Source organism: Protopterus annectens, chromosome 3.part1 (assembly GCF_019279795.1).
Source record: "Protopterus annectens isolate FY-2018-M chromosome 3.part1, PAN1.0, whole genome shotgun sequence".
NCBI lineage: Eukaryota > Metazoa > Chordata > Ceratodontiformes > Protopteridae > Protopterus > Protopterus annectens.
In genome coordinates, this window is record NC_056732.1 from 1501309249 (window position 1) to 1501330637 (window position 21389).

Genomic DNA, 21389 nt, shown 5'->3' on the forward strand with positions numbered 1-21389 from the left:
AAGATTCATGCCTCTGTCATTTCAGCCCATTACAATACGGAACCACCTCTTTTTTCACATCCCTTAATAAGGCAGTACCTCAGAGGGGCCAAAACATTAGGCCTCCAAGGAGAGCACCAATTCGAGCCTGGGACCTCAATTATGTTTTGGAAAAACTCACACTACCTCCTTTCGAGCCAGCAGCAACAGCAGATATAAAACTCTTATCCTGGAAAACAGCTCTGCTCCTAGCATTAACCTCTGCAAGGCGAGTCTCGGAGTTACAAGCACTCATGGCTGTGGTACCTTTCCTCATTTTTCATCCAGACAGGGTTTCTGTGAGAACAAACCCTACATTTATGTCTAAGGTGGTGTCCAGTGTGGCCCTAAACCAAACCATCCACTTGCCTACCTTTTATCCAAATGCACAGAACAAGGGTGAGAAAATTCTGCATTCTTTGGACATACACAGACAACTACGCTTCTACTTGGACAGAACTAAAGCCTTCAGAAAGACTGAGCAACTTTTAGTGTCTTGTGCTACGGCATCACAAGGAAAGGCTATCTCAAAAACAGACTATTTCTAAATGGATAGGCCGTTGCATCCGTTTCTGTTGTTCTCAACATGGAAAATCAGTACCTAAGGGCATCAGGCCTCATTCCACCAGAGCAGCAGCCACTTCAGCAGCCTTCGTACCACCAACCAAAGACATCTTGGAGGCTGCAACCTGGAGTTCAGTGCACACCTTCACAAAGCACTACCACTTACCTCTATACTCTTAAGTCCAGAGCAGGCTTTGCCACTGCAGTCCTGCAGGGCCTCTTAGCCTCTCCTAATCCTATTTAGGCCAGCCACCCATCTTCAGCTTTGGGATTCAACCCAAGAGTAATGACTGCAAAAGTGAAACACTATGAACAGAGTACAATTGTGTACCTACCATAAATGTAGATGTTAGTGTATTCACTGTTGCAGTCCAGGTTACCCACCCACCATCCCCCTTTTTCTTCACTGGGTCTATTTGCACTACTCTATCCTATACAACCTATTGGGTGTATTTGTTTATAGACGAAGGAAATGTAATTTCTGTACATGCATTTTTATTGGCATATTGTTTCAACCTACTAATTTGGGGGCACCTGACATCTGTGGCAAGAAAAACTGGAGAAAATGGCGTCTGCTGCATCTTTTATACCCCTGGCGCACTGACGTCAGGGAAGAGGCGACAGCAACCAACGCCGGACCTAGACTTTGGAATTCTGGCCGACTGCGGGTCGCCTGCCAGCAGGATAACCCAAGAGTAATGACTGCAACAGTGAATACACTCGAACATCTACATTTATGGTAGGTACACAACTGTACGTTACAACTCATGCCACACATTTCGGCCACAGAACATGGACTGAAACGCACAAGGAGGGGGTGTATCCATATTCATCAAGGATACCTACACCTCCAGGTTAGTAGCGCAGCATGATACCACCGAGATCATCCATGTAAAATTAACATCAGGCAAATCTGCAATGCAAATTGTGGCCTGCTACAGATCACCCTCCATGACCCAGGACCACCACTCCGCCTTTCTGGAGACACTGGAAAACATGATGGTCCTACCGAACACCCTGATATTGGGCGATTTCAATTACCCTACCATTAACTGGGAAAACTACTCAAGTACAAACTCCCAGGTCCAGCGCTTCCTGGAATTTATCAACTCAAATGCCTGGATCAGCTGGTAAACTCTCCTACCAGAGGTGAAAACATATTGGACCTGGTCATCACCAACATGGGTGACAGGTGTTCCACACCGGAGGTCAACCCGTCACTGGTTAGATCAGACCATAAACTAATCACTCTGGATGTCCACATCACACCACCACCTCCAACCAAGGAAACCACAGTGAAAAACTTTTCTATAGCAAACTTCACCTTACTGAAGACAGAGGTGGTAAGTTTCACAGCCCCCACGCTAAAGGATAACAGTGTCCAAGATGTCGGAACCTTTACAAATGCACACTGAGCACCTACAAGGATGCATGGATCGTGCCATCCCTAGCACAACCAAGACTCGCTCCCCTAAGGGAAGAAAACTAATCTGGTGGACCCCTGCCCTAAACAGGCTATACAATAGGTGGAGGAAACTAGTTCAGAAAAAAGGCAAATCCCCAGAAGGAAAGACATCCCTTATCAGTAAGAATCGAAGGTCCCTCATAAAATCCTCCAAGGCTAACTTCGGAAGAAAAATAGCCAAGGATTCGAAAGATAACCACAAAGCCTTCTTTAGTTATGTCAAGAATCTAAGTGGAAACTCGCAGATATGCTCTGAGCTAGTGCAAATTAGCACAAAATATACTAGACCCACTGATATTGCCAACATCCTGGCAGATAGATTCAGTGCAAACTTCACCCCCCAAAAGGGCCCACAACAATACCGGAAAAGTGTAGTGTCCCAGAAATCACAGATGCACAGGTGAAAACAGCCCTTTCAAAAAGCCAAAAGCACAGCGTCAATGGGGCCAGATCTTGTCCCAGGCTGCGTCTTGCACGAACTACAGAACAAACTAACCCTCCACCTAAACACACAGTTCAACCTCAGCCTCTCCACAGGCTACGTGCCCATAGAATGGCGCACAGCAATGGTTATTCCGCTCCACAACTAACTATCGCCCCATAAGCCTGACTAGCCTGGTCTGCAAGGTGCTGGAGCGCATCATCATGGAACTCATTAACAAAGAAATTGGGAACCTCCAAACAGTTGACCTGACCCAGTTCGGCTTTAAGGGCAGATCATGCCTACTAAACCTGGTTGACTTCTTCGAGACAGTCACCAAGGCCATAGATGAGGGGAAGGTAGTTCACACAGCCTACCTTGACCTCGCCAAGGCTTTTGACACCATTGCCCATTCAGGAATTATAGAAAACTCACCAGCCCGAACATAAACCCCTACGTCATGAGTTGGGTTGCCAACTGGCTTACAGACAGAACTCGCACGGTAAGAATAGCCGGCTCAAGGTCTGACTCTCTAAACCAGTCACAAGTGGTCTTCCACAAGGCTCGGTCCTGGGACCCCTACTGTTCGGCATATACTTCTCAGATTGTAACAAAGTAGTCCTGCCTTACTAGAATATGTATCCTTGGTTAGGAATGAAAGTTATGCGTATTTTGCACTTTCTGCCACTTTATGGCAGTGTTGTCTATGGATTGTTATATTCAAAGTTTTTTTCACATATATTTGATGTATTTATGTTTTAAAGACTTTTTGAACTAATAACAATGAAGTTATTGGGACATTTTATTGTGCGAATGAATATTAAAAGTACGAGTTTTTAAAAATATAATTTTTGATAAATGGTTAAGGGTTGAAATTGGGTTTGCGAAGTTGTTTCCAAATGTTAGAGATTTTTTTTCCTTAGTTTTGTTCCTATTGGACATTTTAAATGGGATGTGAGTATAAATAGTGATGTCATTAATTTCTGAATTTGTCTGATGAAGTCTGAACTGGGAGATGAAACACTGATTCGTTAAGCGTTTAATTTTATCGTCTGAGTTCCGTTCAAGTTATTTAAACGTTTGTGCGCCTGATGACTGTTTTACTCCTCCAGTGCTGATTGGATTTTTTTTATACTTCTCAGAAGTACAGGCAACCACAGGAGGACTATAGCTAACCAAGTTCGCCAATGTCTGCAAACTGGGAGCCATAATTGACTCTCCGGCTGACATGGACATTCTCCAAAAGAGCCTTACTGAGACGGACACCTGGTGTCAAAGTCATGGTCTCAAGCTAAATGCCAAAAAATGCAGTCATCCCATTTGGGAAAAACAAAACACCCACGAATTACCGCATAGGTGGCAGCCCCCTTAATACAGAAGAGGTAATAAGCGATCTGGGGACCCAGGTAGATGGTAATCTCTCCTTTGACAATCATATTTCCAAAGTAGTTAGGAAATCCTTCTATGTAGCCCATCTAATTACTAAAAGGTTCTCATCTAGAAATAGAGGTTATAGTGTCCCTCTACTCGTCACTCATCAGACCCATCATAGAGTACAATGCCCTGTTTGGGATGTACCTCACAAGACACTTCCAACAGCTGGAAAGACCACAAAAGTACCTCACCAAGAGGATTACTGGCCTCATCCTATGCAGCCCGACTGGAAAAACTCCAGCTGTACTCAGTGGCATATCGCTTCCTCAGAGGTGATCTCTGCCTCACTTGCAAAGCCATGTCCAACTCAGAATTGATGGACATGCTCCACCTAATGAAATCCAAGTCACTGCGAGCCACTCGCTCTAGTGAGCTAAACCTTGCCAAACAATAAATAGAACATGTTGGAGGGATAGATTCCTGTCACAGAGACTCCCCATGCTTTGGAACAAAATTCCTAACTACATTAGGCAGAACCCTTCACTAACACTCCAAGAGAAACCTTGAGTGGATGGGTAACAGAAAATACACCCCTGGGATCACTTCATTGGCTCAGTTAATTAATCAATGGGGCAGCAAAAGCTGACACACACTGGCTAGGCTTATAGATGCCCTCTGGCAGATAGCCTAGTACCTACCTATGAGCCTATAAAACTTCAAACCCTATGTCATATAGGCCCATTTTAATTTTAAATCATAAGTGTGTGTCTATAGTAGCCAAGAATGGCAGAGATGGATCAGTGTAGTTTTATGGAGGTGAGGCAACAAACATTTGACAACTTCAACAGAAAAACGGTGATCCAGTGGAAGGCAGAATGTAAGAAAATGCCACTGTTGTACCTTTGTCTTCGTGCATAAAGAGGATTTGATAGTCATTTGGGATTTTTGAGTATGGCAATGGTAGCATTTGCATTCTAATGTGTGTTCTGTGATAGTTTTATTAGGATTGATGAGTAGGACATATTTAAGGCAGGAGGGTGCCTTTCTGACTAGCTGTGATTTAATAAAACTAAGTAGGGGTGTCCCCCCCTTATTTCCTTTAAAGTTAGAGCCATTAAATTTAGTCATTAAGCAGATAAAATGAAATAGCTAGTATGGTAAACGAGCCAAGTAAGTATTTGAAACTGATATTTTTGTGTTTAAATCCAGAAAAGGACATTTCAGTGTCATGGAACATCAGGTTCAAGTCTTTTTGGAATGTAAAATAATTGAAGATAAGACAAGGGCTGTAGTGGTAAACTATGTACCTGTGCATGGATTGGTTCAGTAGGACCTGTTTTAAGGTGTATGAGTTAAAAATGATTCTGGTGGGCAAACAGAAGTTTGGACTGCAGGTTAGAGACTGCCTTTCTTCCCAGCAACTATTATTAAAAGTATAGGCAATGAGAAAGGGATAAAGGTAGTGCTAAGCTCTGGTTGTTTTTAATTGAATCTAGCTGTTGGACTAATTTACTAGGGCATATTGAGTATTGCATCATAACTTTAAGAATGGGGGGGGGGGAATTAGAGAAGATTGGGAATAGAGAATGGAAAAATCTACACAGGAACAGTTGGAGGACATGTAAGACTTCCGTTATGCAATGAAATCCATAGGGTTTAGGATTTTTGCTTTCAAGTGTTGGAGTAGGTATTTTTATGCACCAAGTAGACTTCAAAGAATTTTTCACAAGTAGTTAGCAAATGTTGGAAGTGTGATGGGAACGAGAGTGGTAATTGGGAATGTGTTTTCTGGGAATGTAATGAGTTGGCAGATTTCAAAAAGTCAGTGTTGAGGGAGCAAATGGTTATAACTAAAGAAATTATCCTTTTGGACTAGGGCAGTGATTTTGAATTGCCCAGGCATGGTAAGATCTTATGTTTAATGCTATTGGCCGCAAAAAAAAAGTTACTAGGAGATGGAAATCTGTCTTTAACCAACTTTAATTGACAAACTGAATGCTTGCAAATGAGAACAGGACTGAAGAGTGGAATCTCTAGAAAAAAAGCAAATTGCAAAGAAATAAATGGAATTTCTGGAAACACTGCATGCAGAATAATGTTCAGGAGGAGTGAGGTTTAAGGGAAGGCAGGAATTGAGCAATTTATGCAGTATTGGAGTGAATGACAGCTGTTTGTAAAGGAAATGTGTATTGCCCTGAAAATAAAAAATGATTACTGTCCTTACCAATGCATAGGGCAGCTTGGTTAAATCTGGCCGCAAATGAAGTTCACTTTAAAACTGAAGCTGGAAGTACCTGCCAGTACTTCTGTTTTTAAAGACTGTATCAAAGCTAAGACACTAAAACTGAATGATAACATTGCTAAATTCAAAAGTACCATTTTGACAAATCCATTGCTTATGTGTGATCCTTTACTGACGGATTCTGTCCACATGTATATAGCCACATAGACGCATCTGTCCCCCTCAGAAGTAAATACATTACGAATTAAAAAAAAAAAAGGTGGAACCCTAATAAAAAAACGGGCTTTGTAATAAGGGGAAAAATCTCTCTGCACTCCTGAATGAGATTTGACCTCAGGATGCCAATAACACTTTTGCTAAACTTCCGGACTGTCTTCAAAATCGGATATGAGATAAAAAAAAAAAAAAAAAAAAAAGCCACCATAGCAGAGGATCACTACAAAGCCACTTAATTATGTTAGAAATCTCAGAAGCAATGCCCAAAGTTAATAAAGGATGTCAAATACTTGGACCCAGAGGACATAGCCAATGATGGTTGTAGTTCAGACTTCACCCCCCCCCCCATATTCCTAGATCACGTACCTTAATCTGCACCCCCCTTCAAATCCCCCACAAAAAAAAAGTACTCAAAGCACTATCCAGTGCCAAGAACACAAAGGCAAGATAACCTATTGGAGTGCCTTCATGTTATCCTGAGACATTTCAGACTCCTTCAAAGGTTATTCAGTATCAGCCCCCAAACAAACTTCATGCAAAATGAATGTGCAAGGGGATAACTGCTCTTCTCCAAAGGTGGGGAGTGCACTGACCCAGGTAATTTATGAACCCACCCATAGGCCTGACCAACCTCATCTGTGAGGCTATGAAAAAAATCATTATGAAATTAAGAAATAAGGATGTGGGTAATCTACAAACTCTCGACTGAAGCCTGGCAGATTGTACCTACTTAACAGGTTGACTTATTTGATGATGTTACTGAACCAGTGGATTAGAGCAGATCAGTGCAGACACTATATCTAGTCCTCTCAGACATTTCCATCCCACACTGTGGTATCATAGATACTCTCCCAGCAAATGTAAATCCCTGAGTAACTTTCCACAAAGTAAATTGGCTCACAAACAGAACCCAGGAAATTTAGGGTGGGCTGTTCTATCTCCTTCAAAAGACTTGTTAGTAGCAGTATACCCAGGGATCAGTCCTTTGGCCATTCCTCATTGGCATTTACTTTAGAGGTTAAAGCAATTAAGGGTTTCGACCAGCAACCCAAAGCCATTGAATGCGAAGGGGCCGAGACTGAACTGGTCATCCCAGAGGTAGTTGCTACTCCAGCTAACTACAACCTAGCTGGTGCTCCTGATAGAGCGAACACCAGTTCTTACAGTGTTGTATTTAACAGCGACCAGGACTTTAACATTTTTAACTATTCAAGCATGGCTGTGGACACACCTTTGGCCGACCTTACCAAAGGTTTAACTTTTGTCCCCGACCAGAGAGCTAATCTAGCAAGGACAGTCTTGATTTAAAACTCTTCACACTTAAACTAAACTTGGAGAGTATGTTTAAGAACCAACCCATAGTAGATAGAGAATGCAGAATACCCAGTGTATTTAACCCACCTTTGCCTCCAGCCTTGTTGACTTTTGAACATGTATGTGAATTGGATTTACGTGATATTTTAGATAGTAGTAGATCTGTTTCTTCCAGCAAAACTTTGAATTTTAGTGAGTTATACTGGGATAGGTTGAATTCCTTGCATTTTCAGAATGTTAAAATAGTTAAACCAGATAAAGGAGGTGGCCTTGTGTTTTTTGATCTATTTCATTAGAGATCGTATGCTGAGATTATTGAATACTGACAATTATACACCAGTCTCATTGAATAAAATGAACAAATCACAACAGAAAGTGAAGGTTTGTTTGAATGAGTTGTTCATAGAGTCTAGGATTTCATTGGACCTGTATAATTGTTTGTCATGCTTTTCCCCACTGACGCCTATAATTTTTGGAATCCCGAAAGTTTACAAGAGCTTAGAGGATCCACCCCTCCGGCCTATTGTGAACGGAAGAATTTCCATCACTTACCCCATTGCCAAGTACCTCAACACAGTTTTGAAGAAATTGGTTGAACGGGTGGAGCATATTTGCAAAGACTCTTGGTCCTTCCTAAGTAATGTCAGTGGCCTCGAATACATAGATCACATTGTTTTCCTGACCATTCACGTGAAGGGCCTTTATACTGTCATACCTGTGGATACAGGAATTGAATGGGTTTCCAATTTCATGACTGATGAGGGCAGTTCAGTAAGAGAAATTGAGCTAGTAGAGGAATTTTTGGATTTAATTTTGACAAACAATTATTTCATGTTTGAAGGGGGATATTATTTACAAAAGACTGGTATTGCAATGGGCTGTCCATGTGGGGCTAGCTTTGCCAACCTCGTAATGGCCCATTGGGAGCAACATTTTGTCTTTAACGAGTTTAGTGCCAACATCTACTACTATACCAGATAGTTGGATGATGTGTTCATTATGTTTGAAGACACAATCGAAGATATTCCCAAGTTTATTGATTTAAATGCCTCTACATGTTTTTTTGTTCTTTACATATAGTTCAAGTACTGAGAACTTAGCATAGGGAACCAAGTGTTCAAAGCTAAGATTCACAGAAAATCAACCTATTCCAATTCCTTCCTTCATTACACCAGTAGTCACCCTTATCAACAAAAGAAGTCCTGTTAAGGGCCAATTGGTGAGGGCAGCCCGCATGGTTTCTGATGAATATTTTATGAAATGTCAAACCTTGAGGGGAATGTTTTTGAAACGGGGGTACCCTAGCCAACTTTTAGAAGAGATGATATACGAGGTCCAGTACAATAGAAATAATGGAGTATTTAGTCCAATACTTTCAACTAGGCATGCAGCCCCCAACACTTTGACATCTTTAGTTGAGCAGAGCCAGTCATATAAAGCAAAACCACTTGGGTGACTTTTATCACATCATTCAGTATCTATGCTAAGTTAGTACGACAAATTTTATATAAAAATTGGACTTGGTTCTGATACATATTTGACATCTGTCCTCGAATCCAGGCCCAGAATTGTCTATAGAAGAGGGCAGAACCTTAAAAGTTTGTTGGAGAGGGGTAGGATTCCAGTTGCCAGAACCCCAGGCACATATAAATGCCTGAGTTGTTCCCAGTGTAGATTTATGGAGGTGGGTAATACCTTCTCCATTAGAGGGAGATAATAGTACATAAATAAAAGATTTAATTGTGCCACCAAGGGGAGTGGTTTATTTAGTAACCTCTGCCGCTGTTTCTACATCGGTAAGACTGATCGTAGATTCAAGGACAGGGTCTACGAACATATTTACAGCATCAGGAAGTTAAAATTGGAGAATGCACTGGCTAAGCATGTGCATGAACACCCTCAGCATGGTTTCAAGTTTAGGGTGATTGATCAGATTAAACAAGATCCTAGAGGGGGGACCCCTCACCCTTAAGCTAGAACTGTGCGAATTATTATGGCAAATAAAATTAAATGCCTATAATGTACCAGGGCTAAATGATTTATGTTCTTTGTCTTCTGTTTTAAAACTGCAGAGGTGATTTAACAATTCTTCTGTACATTTGTTGTTTACATCACTGAACCTTAGTAGAAATACTTACATTCTCTATTTTTTTATTTTTTTTTGTATTATATTAGTTAACTGATAGGCTGGGTAATGGGGGATATATGATTTTACTAGTGGTTCGTTCTTTAAAATGATATTGCTCTGTTAAATAGGTTTATAGGTAGGTACTGGGCTATCTGCCTGAAGGCATATATTAGCCCAGCCACATTGTGTGGTATTCACCGCCCCTTTGGTTAGTTCCCTAAGCCCTTGGTCTAGCAGCTAGTACCCTTGGCCCCTATCTAGTAGAGCTCTTGGTATGATCCCTGGTGTGAACTTTGTTACCCATCCACTCGTCAAGGTTCCTCTTGAAGAGTGATAGTGAGGGGCTCTGTCTTATGTAGATCGGGACCTTGTTCCATAGCAAGGGAAGTCTTTGCGAAGGGAATCTATCCCTCCAGCATGTTCTATTCATTATTGTGTTGAGGTTTATATTCCTAGAGCGTGTAGCTCGAGTAGATTTTGTTTTGCTAAGATGGAGCATGTTCAACAGTTCTGGGTTGGACATGGCTCTGTATGTTAGACAGAGATCGCCTCTGAGAAGGCGGTATGCAACAGAGAAAAGCCTTAGTTTTTTCATTCGTGCTGCATAGGGCAACTGTTTGAGGCCAGTAATCCTCTTAGTGAGGTACCTCTGTGGTCTCTCCAGCTGCTGGAGATGCCTAGCAAGGTACATTCCAATTGGTGCATTGTACTCAATAATGGGTCTGATGAGGGAAGAGTAGAGGGGCACCACTCTATCCTTGGATCTTGATGCGAACCCTTTCGTGATCAGATGCGTCACAAGGATTTTCTAACCACCTTGGCAACATGGTTATCAAAGGAAAGCTGACTATCTACTTGGGGTCCCTAGATCCCTTATTACTACTTCAGATTTCAGGGGGTTACCTCTTTTGTGGTAGTTTGCGGGTACTGTTTTTTCCAAAGGGGATTACTAAGCATTTTTTAGCATTTAGCTTGAGGCCATGGCTTTGACACCATGCATCAGTCTCATTAAGGTCCTTCTGGGGGATATCCATGTCGGCTGGAGACTCTATTATAGCACCCAGTTTGCAGTTGTCCGCAAACGTGGTCAGCCACAGCCCTTCAGTGCTTGCCTGTACTTCTGAGAAGTATATGCCAAACAGGAGGGGCCCCAAGACAGAGCCCTGAGGCACACCGCTCGTTACTGGTCTGGATTCTGACATAGATCCTGCTACTCTTACTTTGTGGGATCTGTCTGAGAGCCAGTTTGCGATCCATCTTGTGACGTAAGGGTTTATGCACAGGTTGGTGAGTTTATCAATAATACCCGAATGGGGAATGGTGTCAAATGGTTTAGCAAGGTCAAGGTAAGCAGTGTGTATCGCCTTTCCATTATCTATAGCCTGAGTAACTGCCTCAAAGAAGTCCACCAGGTTCAGGAGGCATGATCTGCCCTTGACGAAGCCGAACTGTGTGGGGTCAAGTGTTTAGAGGTTCCCAATCTCTCCATTTATGAGTTCCATAATGATTTGCTCCATTGCCTTACAGATCAGAATTGAATTGCTCATTTTGTACATTAATTATTTAGTGCAGTTTTTAAACAAAGTTTTTATATCATTTTCTTAAAATCAGGTCATCCTCAGTGTGCTTGTTTATTCTTGGTCAGTTTTATTCATGCTTGCTTATTTATTCAAGCTTACTTATTTAGTATTTGTATTAAAATGTTTTAAATATCTGTACTTTTGGTTTTAGAAGCTAATTGATGTTTAGCATGTGACATTTCAAACAGCTACACTTTAAATAGCTGCATTTTACATTAGTTCTGTTTGTCTGAAGTCTTGTTCATAGAAGCAAGACGTAAGCGCTTACACAACTTGTTTTTTAGGAATTAAAATTTGTCTCAGTGGATTATAACTTGCCTCAGTGGATTATATTTTGTTCCTTGGATTTGTCTTACCACCTGTGCTTGTTTTTCAGCAATTAAGGGTTTATGGCCGACCAAGTTTACAGCTGGCCATAAACTTGGTGCTGGCATAAACTAGACAGAGAACACTAAAATCTTCCAAGCAACCCTTTCTCAAACGAATAGCTGATGTCATAACCATGGACCAAAACTAAATGCCAAAAATGTATAACCATATTTTGCAAGCATAACTTCCCTTGTAGCTGTAGCATAGACACACTGCTGAAAGTTGATCCCTTAGTCTAGAATCGGGGAACCTGTCACCAATGATCTGTACTTCGATCACTCCTGTATCCAGTATTGCAAGGGAGTACTTTATCCACTCACCTTATGTCTGTGTTGTCCAGGAATGTAATCTTTCCACTTTACCTTGTTGTCATCAGGCTGGTTATTGAACATGTCCCATTTGGTATGTACCTACCAAAGATTTGTCATGGCTATAGTAATCACAAAGCTTACACACACACACACACGCACACACACACGCACACGCACACACACCACAAAAAATTTATATACACACACACACACATATATATATATATATATATATATATATATATATATATACACACACACACACACACACACACACACACACATATATATATATATATATATATATATATATATATATATATATATATACACACACACACACACACACACACACACACACACACACACACACACACACACATATATATATATATATATATATATATATATATATATATATATATATGTCAAGGGCTTAAATCCCCAAAAGTCTGCCTATCATCTCAAAACCTTGTCTTGCTGCTTGGTATTATACATTCTACTAAGGGACAGTCTTTGCCTCGTGTATAGACCCTCAACAGACTCTATCCTTTCAGAGCTATTACACATTCAGAAGTCCATTAGTAGCATGAACACCTGCTTAAGGGGTCTTTTTAGCAACATAAATTGAAAATGGAGGAATGGGCATATATCGGAGAATACCTCTTCTGTGGAATCATCTTCCACTCCACATAAAGCAAAGTCTTACTCTATTCAAATGTAATTTGGACAAATGGATGGGAAACTACAAATTCACCCCAGGTTTAGCACTCTAGTTCCTCATGGCTGGGTTAATCAAATGTCCCAACATTTCTTTGATGTTCTTCGTGTTTCACTGTTGCAGTCATTACATTTGGGTAATCTGCTGGCAGGTTGCCCTCATTCGGCCTGATTAACAAAGTCCTGGGTCCTGCATTGGTTGCTGTCGCTTCTTCCATGATGTTAGGTCATCGGGGGTATAAAACATGCAGTAGACGCCATTACATCAGTCTTTCTTGCCGTGTGGTGCCCGAAGCAGAAGCAGTTCACAAGTGCCAGTCAGCCGACTCTTGAAATTTTCATTTTCGAGTTTCAGAACCAAAGTCTTCAACTTAAAGCTAAGTACCCCATTGGGGAAACTTTTTCTTGCGCCTTCCGATGTCAGGAAAAGTTAATAATTGCATTACTTGTGGAAAGTAAATACCTCATAAAGATTTTCATTTGTACTGTATTCCTTGCCTAGGCCCTGACCACGACGTACCTTGCTGTCGGTTTTGTGCTTTATTTATTCAGCGCACTATCAGTCGTTGATAAATTTTCTGCCTCTAAATATTTCGGTTCTTTGTTTAATTATCCAGAAATGATGTCTGTTAGCCATCCAACTACCGGGATTCCGAAAAAAACGCAACGAAAGAGACAGGCCGTCGAGGTCCAGAACTGCCGACTACGCTTCTCCTAAGCCAGTTGCCTGTTCGCCGATACTCGGGCACTTTCGCAGCCCCTGATACCCGCTGCTACTGACTCGCAGGCCTCTACTGAGACCCATTCGGAGTACGATATGCCGCGAGATGCTTCACCTATGGAACCTGCGGATGTCTCTACCTTGGATGGGTCCAGAGCCGCTTTGTAGGCACCGGCTTCTGAGGGTGTATTCAATCCTGCAGACTTGCATATTAAACTGACTCCACCTTCTATATTAAAGCCTAAATCTCGATCTATGTCTAAAAAAGACACACCCAGGCCACATGTTCAGGCCCCTATGCCTAAAAACAAGTGATCAAAATGGCTGAAGATCTTACTGCCCTAATCAGGGGTAGTCAACCCCCCCCCCCCTTTCTAAGAGGCCTAGGGCTGAGCTTGACTATGAATCTTCAGATCAGGACTCTTGTTTCTTCTGATTCTTCTAATGACCTGGATTTGTCCATACCTACTTATGAGGATTCCGATGCAGAGGATTCCATTCCCTCTGCCGCTTTGGGGGGAAAATTACTCCATTCATAAAACTGGGAACTCATAACCCAGGACAAATGGGTTTTAAATATAGTGTCCCAGAGATAAAGATTTCATTTCCACACGTTGCCAACACCAAACTGGTGGGCAGACCTGCCCCCAAGTCAGTGGGCAGAGGCTCAAAAACAAGTACTTCCCTACTTAAACATGGGGGCTATTCAACCAGTACCAGAAGAGAAAAAGGGACAAAGTTTCTTTTCCAGGCTTTTCCTGGTACCCAGAAAAGACAAATCATGGCATCCAATTCTGGACCAGTCTACTCTAAACACCTTTCTTGACATTCCAAAATTCAAGATGCTGACTCTTCACCAGTTACTTCCTATGCTAGGCAAAGATGCCTGGTTGGCAACTCTAGGTTTAAAAGAAGCTTACCTGCATATCCCAATCAGGGAAACTTACAGAAGATATCTACACTTCAAAGCAGGTTACTTGCATTATCAGTTCTCTGCACTGCCCTTTGGCTTGTCTACTGCGCCCAGGGTATTCACAAAGTGCCTGGCTCCAGTAATTGCATTTTGCAGGCAAAGAAATATTCAAATATATCCATACCTGGACGATTGTCTAATTCAGGGAGAAAACCAGGCCATACTTCTAAATCAACTGGCGTTTGTAAAAAGGGTTCTAACTTCTCTGGGGTGCACCGTAAATGAAAAGAAATCACAACTGGTACCCTTTCAACAGATTACATTCCTGGGTGCAAGCTTGAATACAACTGCCCAGATGGCTTTCCTCATGCCAGAAAAGCAAATTTCTTTGGTAACTTACTTCAAACAAGTCGCCACAAAAACCCTGCTATCTGCAAGACAAATACTGCAAGCCTTGGGGTTCATGGCCTCCTGCATTCTTCTAATTCCATATGTAAGACTGCATATGAGGAAACTTCAAAGGTACTTAAAAAGTTTATGGAGCAAACATTGTCACAGCCTAGAAACAATTATTCCTATCATACCTTGCCTACGCCTGGAGTTCCTATGGTGGGCAGAGGCCTGCCACCAAAACAAGGGACTGCCATTCACACTACCCCCTGCTGCCCAAACCCTAACAGACGCATCCGACTATGCATGAGGGACTCACCTGGCAGGGCAGTGCATTCAGGGCAAATGGAACCCAAATCAAATGCACCTACATATCAGTCAAAAAGAAATGTTAGCTGTACAGAATGCTCTGACAGCCTTCAAGGACCACATTTTTCCAGGACAACTAATGGTAAAGACGGACACCACCATGGTTATGTGGTACATAAACAAGCAGGGGGGTACACATTCCTACCCCTTCTGAAGACTAGCCATGGCATTGTGGAACACAGCCTTGAGCTACCAAGTGCACCTACAAGCTCAATTCCTGCCAGGAAAATTGAATGCACTGGCAGACGGACTAAGCAGAAATCTCATGGACCCACATGAGTGGAAACTGGAACAACGGATTTTCAACATGTTGACAAGCAAATGGGGGAGCCCTGACATAGAGCTATTTGCCCCCCCCCCCCCAGATCTATCAGTTGGACAAATTTTGCATAAGGACTCCCCACAATAAAGCCTGGAAAGTGGATGCTCTGTCCTTCAGCTGGAAAAACCTATTAGTCTACGCCTTTCCCCATCTGCCTCTGCTCTCCAAAGTTCTGCTAAAAGTCAAACAGGACAAACCAAGAATGATTTTGATTGCTCCAGACTGGCCACGCCAACACTGGTACCCACTCCTGCGCAGTGTGTCACAAATATCTCCCTGGCACCTGCCTCAGACACCTTCCCTGCTGTCTCAGCAGGAGAACCAAATTCTGCACCCTCTGCTCCCATCATTGAACCTTGCAGCTTGGCTAATCGCTTCCCTTAGCATCCCTCAGCAGACCTGTGATGTCATCTTGGAGGCGAGAAGACCTAGTACTAGAAAATCTTATGCTGACAAATGGAAAAGATTCTGTGCCTGAAACCAATCTTTAGGGATGACTACAGCAGTGCACAATTTACCTCAGATTTTGCAATACTCAACTGAGATGCTTCACAAGGCCTGTTTTATTCCTCTATTAAAATCCACCCTTCAGCTATTTCAGCTCACTATAACACAGAACCACCCCTCTTTTCTCATCCCCTGCTCAAGCAGCATCTCAGAGGGGCAAAGAACTTGAGACCACCCAGTAGAGCTCCTACCCCTGCCTGAGACCTTAACTTTGTTTTGGAGAAGCTCACTCTACCTCCTTTTGAGCCAGCTGCTACTGCAGACTTAAATTTCTTTTTTGGAAAACAGCCTTCCTTTTAGCAATCACTTCAGCTAGAAGGCTATCTGAATTACAGGCCCTTATGGCAGTGGAGCCTTTTATCATCTTTTATGCGGACAGTGCATCTCTGGGGACCAATCCATCCTTCATGCCCAAGGTGGTTTCCAGTGTGGCTCTTAATTAGTCCATTCATTTGACAACCTTCTATCCCAATCCACAGAACAAAGGGGAATGGATTCTGCATTCCTTGGATGTGCACAGACAACTTAGATTCTACTTGGACAGAACTAAATTTCGAAGAAAATCTGAACAATTGATAGCATTTGCTGCTGGGGCAGAGGAGAAGGCTATTTCAAAACAAACCATTTCTAAATGGATAAGCCATTGCATTCATTTCTGCTATAAGCACCATGGAAAACCTATCCCCCAGGGGATCAGATCTCATTCCACCAGGGCTGCATCTACTTTTGCAGCCTTTCTCAGAGGTGTTCCCACCAGAGATATTCTAGAAGCTGCTACATGGAGTTCTGTACATACTTTCACCAAGCATTATCATTTACCAATTTTCTCTAAATCCAGAGTTGGCTTTGCCACTGCTGTCTTGCAGGGCCTTATAGCTGGTCCTAATGCTGTATAAATTCCTCCTCCCAACCATAGCTTTGGGAATCTACCCAAATGTAATGACTGCAACAGTGAAACATGAAGAACATAGTACAGTTGTGTACACTTAGCATAAATGTAGATGTTCGAGTGTATTCACTTTTGCAGTCCTGGTTACCCTCCCTCCAGCCCCTTGTTTTTCTTTGGCTATACCTCTACTTTCTTTTACTATGCTTAAAAGCCTTTTTGGTGTATTTGCTTTTGGGTGGAGGTATAATTTTGTATTTTTAATTTTATTTGCTCCCCATTTGGGGGGCACCTGACAATCTGGGGCAAGAAAAACTGATGTAATGGTGTCGGCTGCATGTTTAATACCCCTGATGACCTGACGTCCTGGAAGAAGCGACAGCAACCGACGCAGGACCTAAGACTTTGTTAATCAGGCCGACTGAGGGCAACCTGCCAGCAGATTACCCAAATGTAATGACTGCAACATTGAATACACTCGAACATCTACATTTATGGTAAGTGTACACAACTGTACTTTCTACCTACCTTTGCGTTATTCATGCCATAGCGCTCAACCTATTAGCACAAAAAATCTGGACAGACAAATATTGGGGGACAAATTTTAAATGTTGCTCTTATAAACTTAGAAAGTTGCTAGAATAGTTCTTGTTACCATGCATTTTCTGAAGAATATGAAGTCAAACTCAAATGCCTGTAATTATTTAATGAATTCAGTCCTTAATGATTTGCCACAAAAATCCAGAAAACCGCAGATTTTTCTAGGGACAGACCCAAGATATGAGGCAAACATATGGACATTCTCCAGAAATAGACATCGAGAGGCATGATTCATGCACAAATTTTAAGTACTAAAAACTACCATTGGGAAAGTAAGGCTAGGCTTTTTAGGATGATCACCAGTTTAATAGCATATTAAGTTACCTGAGTTATTGTTTGTTTTCTTTACTATTAATGTACGTTTACCTATTATCTCTATTTAAAACATGAGAAATAAAGGGTTTAAAAAAAAAAATTGTTGTGGTAGCTAAGGGTCTGTGGGAAAAGACTAAAAAGATCCAGTGTCTCTTCTATTCACCTGAACAATTGGGTGTACCTCATCTGTACAGATCCATGTTCAGCACTTCAGAGAAGACTGCCCCAAAGCTCCGTCTCCTTTGTATAATGCACTGCCACTCTACCACTCCTTCGGATGTCATTTGCCACTTTTGTAAGACCGATGTGGTCTCTCTGCTCAGACCTCATTTAAGTCCTAGATCCTGGATTTGGTCCCGTGCATTCAGCACATCGGGCAACAAGATCCCTTCAGCACTCGTTTCAGTAGCAGGTATGAGTTTTGTGGGAGCGGGTTACTAGCCCGAGGCCCAAACCTCCTCAGAAGGTGCACCATACACTTTTACTTACACCTAAGGCCAATTTAGTGTGTCACCTGCTGCATGTCTTTAGAATGTGGGAGGAAACCGGAGCACCTGGAGGAAACTCACATGAATGCAGGGAGGACACGCAGACTCCACACAGAAGGCACCCCAGCCGAGAATCGAAACAGAGAACCTCTTGCTGTGAGGTGGCAGCGCTAGCCGCTACACCACTGCACTATCCTATTTATTAAAATGTTTAAAATTTCTATTCACCCCAGTCATGTTGCTATAGATCAGGTAGCTATATATAGATATTTTTTCGTCAGTACTTCATTTTCAATTTTGTATTACTTTTGAGTAGTTGCCTTTGTAGTTGCTGGGTACTCAAGATCTCCTTTCTGCCTGTTTTTTCTTAACTTGTATATTTAAAAAAAAATGTATGTATGTGTGTATATATATATATATATATATATATATATCTATAAAAAAAATTTTTTTTTTTTTTTGGTAGTCCTTGCTATACTTTGGTACAGTGCTCATCGACATGTGGATGAACACTTACCTGGCATTGTTGGTATACTGCTCCTTGTGTTTTACTGTAGTGTGGATCAACTCCTGTCTTACGTAGGTAGTAGTTCTTGTGTTTTTCCTTGGTGGTGTATTCTTTCTGTCAGGGTGTCTGACAAGACTACCAGATTTAGGGGCTTTGCATGTTGCCACAGAATCCCTCCCCAAGACCTGCATGTCATTGGTTTGTTTCAGGGGTGATTCAATTGGTAGAAGCTTGTGAGCTGTGCTGTTCGTTGGGCTTTGTGCTTTTTTTGACTGGCAGTCCAAACTCCCTTTTAAAGGGCATTCTCCCTTCCACTGCAAAATAACTGGATGCTACTTTGACTCCCCTCAGCCCAAAACGCTATCAGGCAACCCTTCAGAGAAACACAGAAGGGGAAGGCTAAAGAAAAAAAGAGGATTCCTGTAGATGTCAGAGTTGTGGAAGAGATCCCTGAAACGTATGATAGTTCTTGGTTCATCTTGAGATTTTATGTTTCAGATCATTATTCCGCTACTTTAAGCTCAGATCAGGCTAGGCTCCAGTCTCTGACCAAGTCTGGTGTTGTGGAACTGTTTTGTTTCTCAGAGCCATACCTCCATGTATCTGGTCACTGACCCTCCTACTTGTGTCCTCTTTTAGATATTCCCCAAGTCTCACCTGAAGCAGATGTAGATAGGGTGGTGATCTTCCTGAAGACCCATTTCCATCCAGAGGTGGATGTCCTTCAAGAATGCAACTGCAGTCATAACATATGGGGTTGTCCTGCCTCAGGCAGCCCTCGGTCGGCCAGATTCCAAAGTCTGGGTCCGACGTCGGCTGATGTCGCATTTCTCTCCGATGTCAGAGCGGCTGGAGTACATAAGCATCAGCCGACGCCATTTTCTTCAGTCTTTCTTGCCGTGCGGTGCCCGAAGCAGAAGCGGTTCGCAAGTGCCGGTCGGTCAGCTCCTGTATTCTTCGATTCCGAAGTCATCAAAAAAGGTAAGTACCCCGTTGGGGACCTTTTCTTGCCTCAGCCGATGTCAGAAATTACTGAAAAAGTTAACAATTGTCTTTCTTGTGGTAAACAAATACCTCATAAGGATTTCCACTCTTACTGTCTTCCTTGCCTTGGCCCAGACCACGACGTCTCTGCCTGTGTAGCCTGTGCTCGCTTCAACAAGCGCACTCTCAGGCGCCGGGCGGAGTTCGCTGAAGATTTTTTTCTGCGAAAAATTTGCTTATACAATGCCGTCGGAACTTCCGACGCCATAAACTCCCAAGAACGAAAAGACCGGGATCGACATCCTCAGCCCGCGTCTACCACCGACTCCACGCCAAAACCTACGCGAGTGCTCGGTTCCCCTGAGACGGTTATTCCACCGCTCGAACCGAAGACACCGTACCATCTCCGATCCCGGATATCAGTCCGCCAGTTATTGATTTTCCTCCGGATACCGAAACCGAGGAAATGCCTGAGACCATTACTGTAGATAAGGTCACTCCTGCACGTGGAGCTGCCAGGCCTCCTATGGCCATGTCTATTAAGGCCTACACTAGGGCTAAGGCAGCCAGCAAGACCAAGCATCTTACTGCTAGCCTTACCTCAGCCTACTCCAGAGACACAAATTATGACCATGGCTGCTGACTTAATTTCTATGATCAGGGGTTCACGGGCCCATCCTGAGAGAGGATCCCAGCCTCCTTCTGATAAAAGGCCCCGGGTTGAACCCTCTGACCCTATTCCTTCAGATGAAGATTCTGAGGACTCTGTCCACTCTGATGGCCAGGAAGAGCTCTTCCAGACCTATGAGGACTCGGATGCTGAGGATTCCATCCCCTCGGCCTCCCCTCCTGAGGATATTTCTTTTGGGGAAGTTCTGCATACCATGAGGGAACATTTCAAGTGGCAAGGCCAGGAATATTCTGATTCCAGAAAGCGCCTTCGAACTTTCCTTAAAAAGCCCCAGCACAGGCCCTTCGCTATTCCTCCTGTGCTTGATGTTTTGGATGATTTATATTCTGACTCTAGTGTTACCCCTGATTCTTTTCCTCCTGCTCCAGCTAAGCCAGACAGGTATTACAGGGTCCCAGAAACACATTCCCATTTATTCAGGGCCCATACTGCTGATTTGGAAACTATTTCTCAGGGACCTAAAGGTGTTTCAGCTTCCACCTATAAAAAATCCTTTGCCCTCAACAGGGAAGCTAGGTCATTAGAGAGATGGGGTAAAAAGGTTTACACCTCCACTACTTTATCTATGAGAGCTTTGAATTGCCTTTTTCATATGTTACAATATCAGGATTTCCCGTTAGAAGATTTACAGAAAACATTGGCCTCTCCTGATCCTTTAGACAGGAAGTCTTTGCAGGAAGCTGTACATAACTCTCAGCAAGTAAGCAATCATTTCCTGCATTGTGGATATGATGCACTGGAAGCTTCATGTAGGGCAGCTATGACAGGGGCAGTCATTCGTAGACATGCATGGTTAAAAGGTCAACCTCTACCAGATCATGTAAAGGCAAAACTTCTGGATGCACGTTTGGAAAAGAACAAGCATTTTGGTGCTAATGCTAAGGATGTGTTAAAGTCCATCGAGGAAAAAGCAAAATCAGTTCAGACGGTGAAAGATTTCCTCCAGGTTCAACCCCCCAGATTCAGTAGGAAT

At 42.6% G+C, this 21389-nt stretch overlaps 1 protein-coding gene across 1 annotated transcript in view; it reads left to right on the forward strand.

Moving 5' to 3' along the window:
* ABCF2 (ATP binding cassette subfamily F member 2) overlaps window positions 1-21389 on the forward strand; it is a 1573086-nt gene that overhangs the window by 533227 nt on the left and 1018470 nt on the right. The window contains exon 9 of the mRNA XM_044067572.1: window positions 20794-20807. Within this exon, the coding sequence (XP_043923507.1) occupies window positions 20794-20807 (14 nt within the window). The remainder of the gene's footprint in view (window positions 1-20793; window positions 20808-21389) is intronic.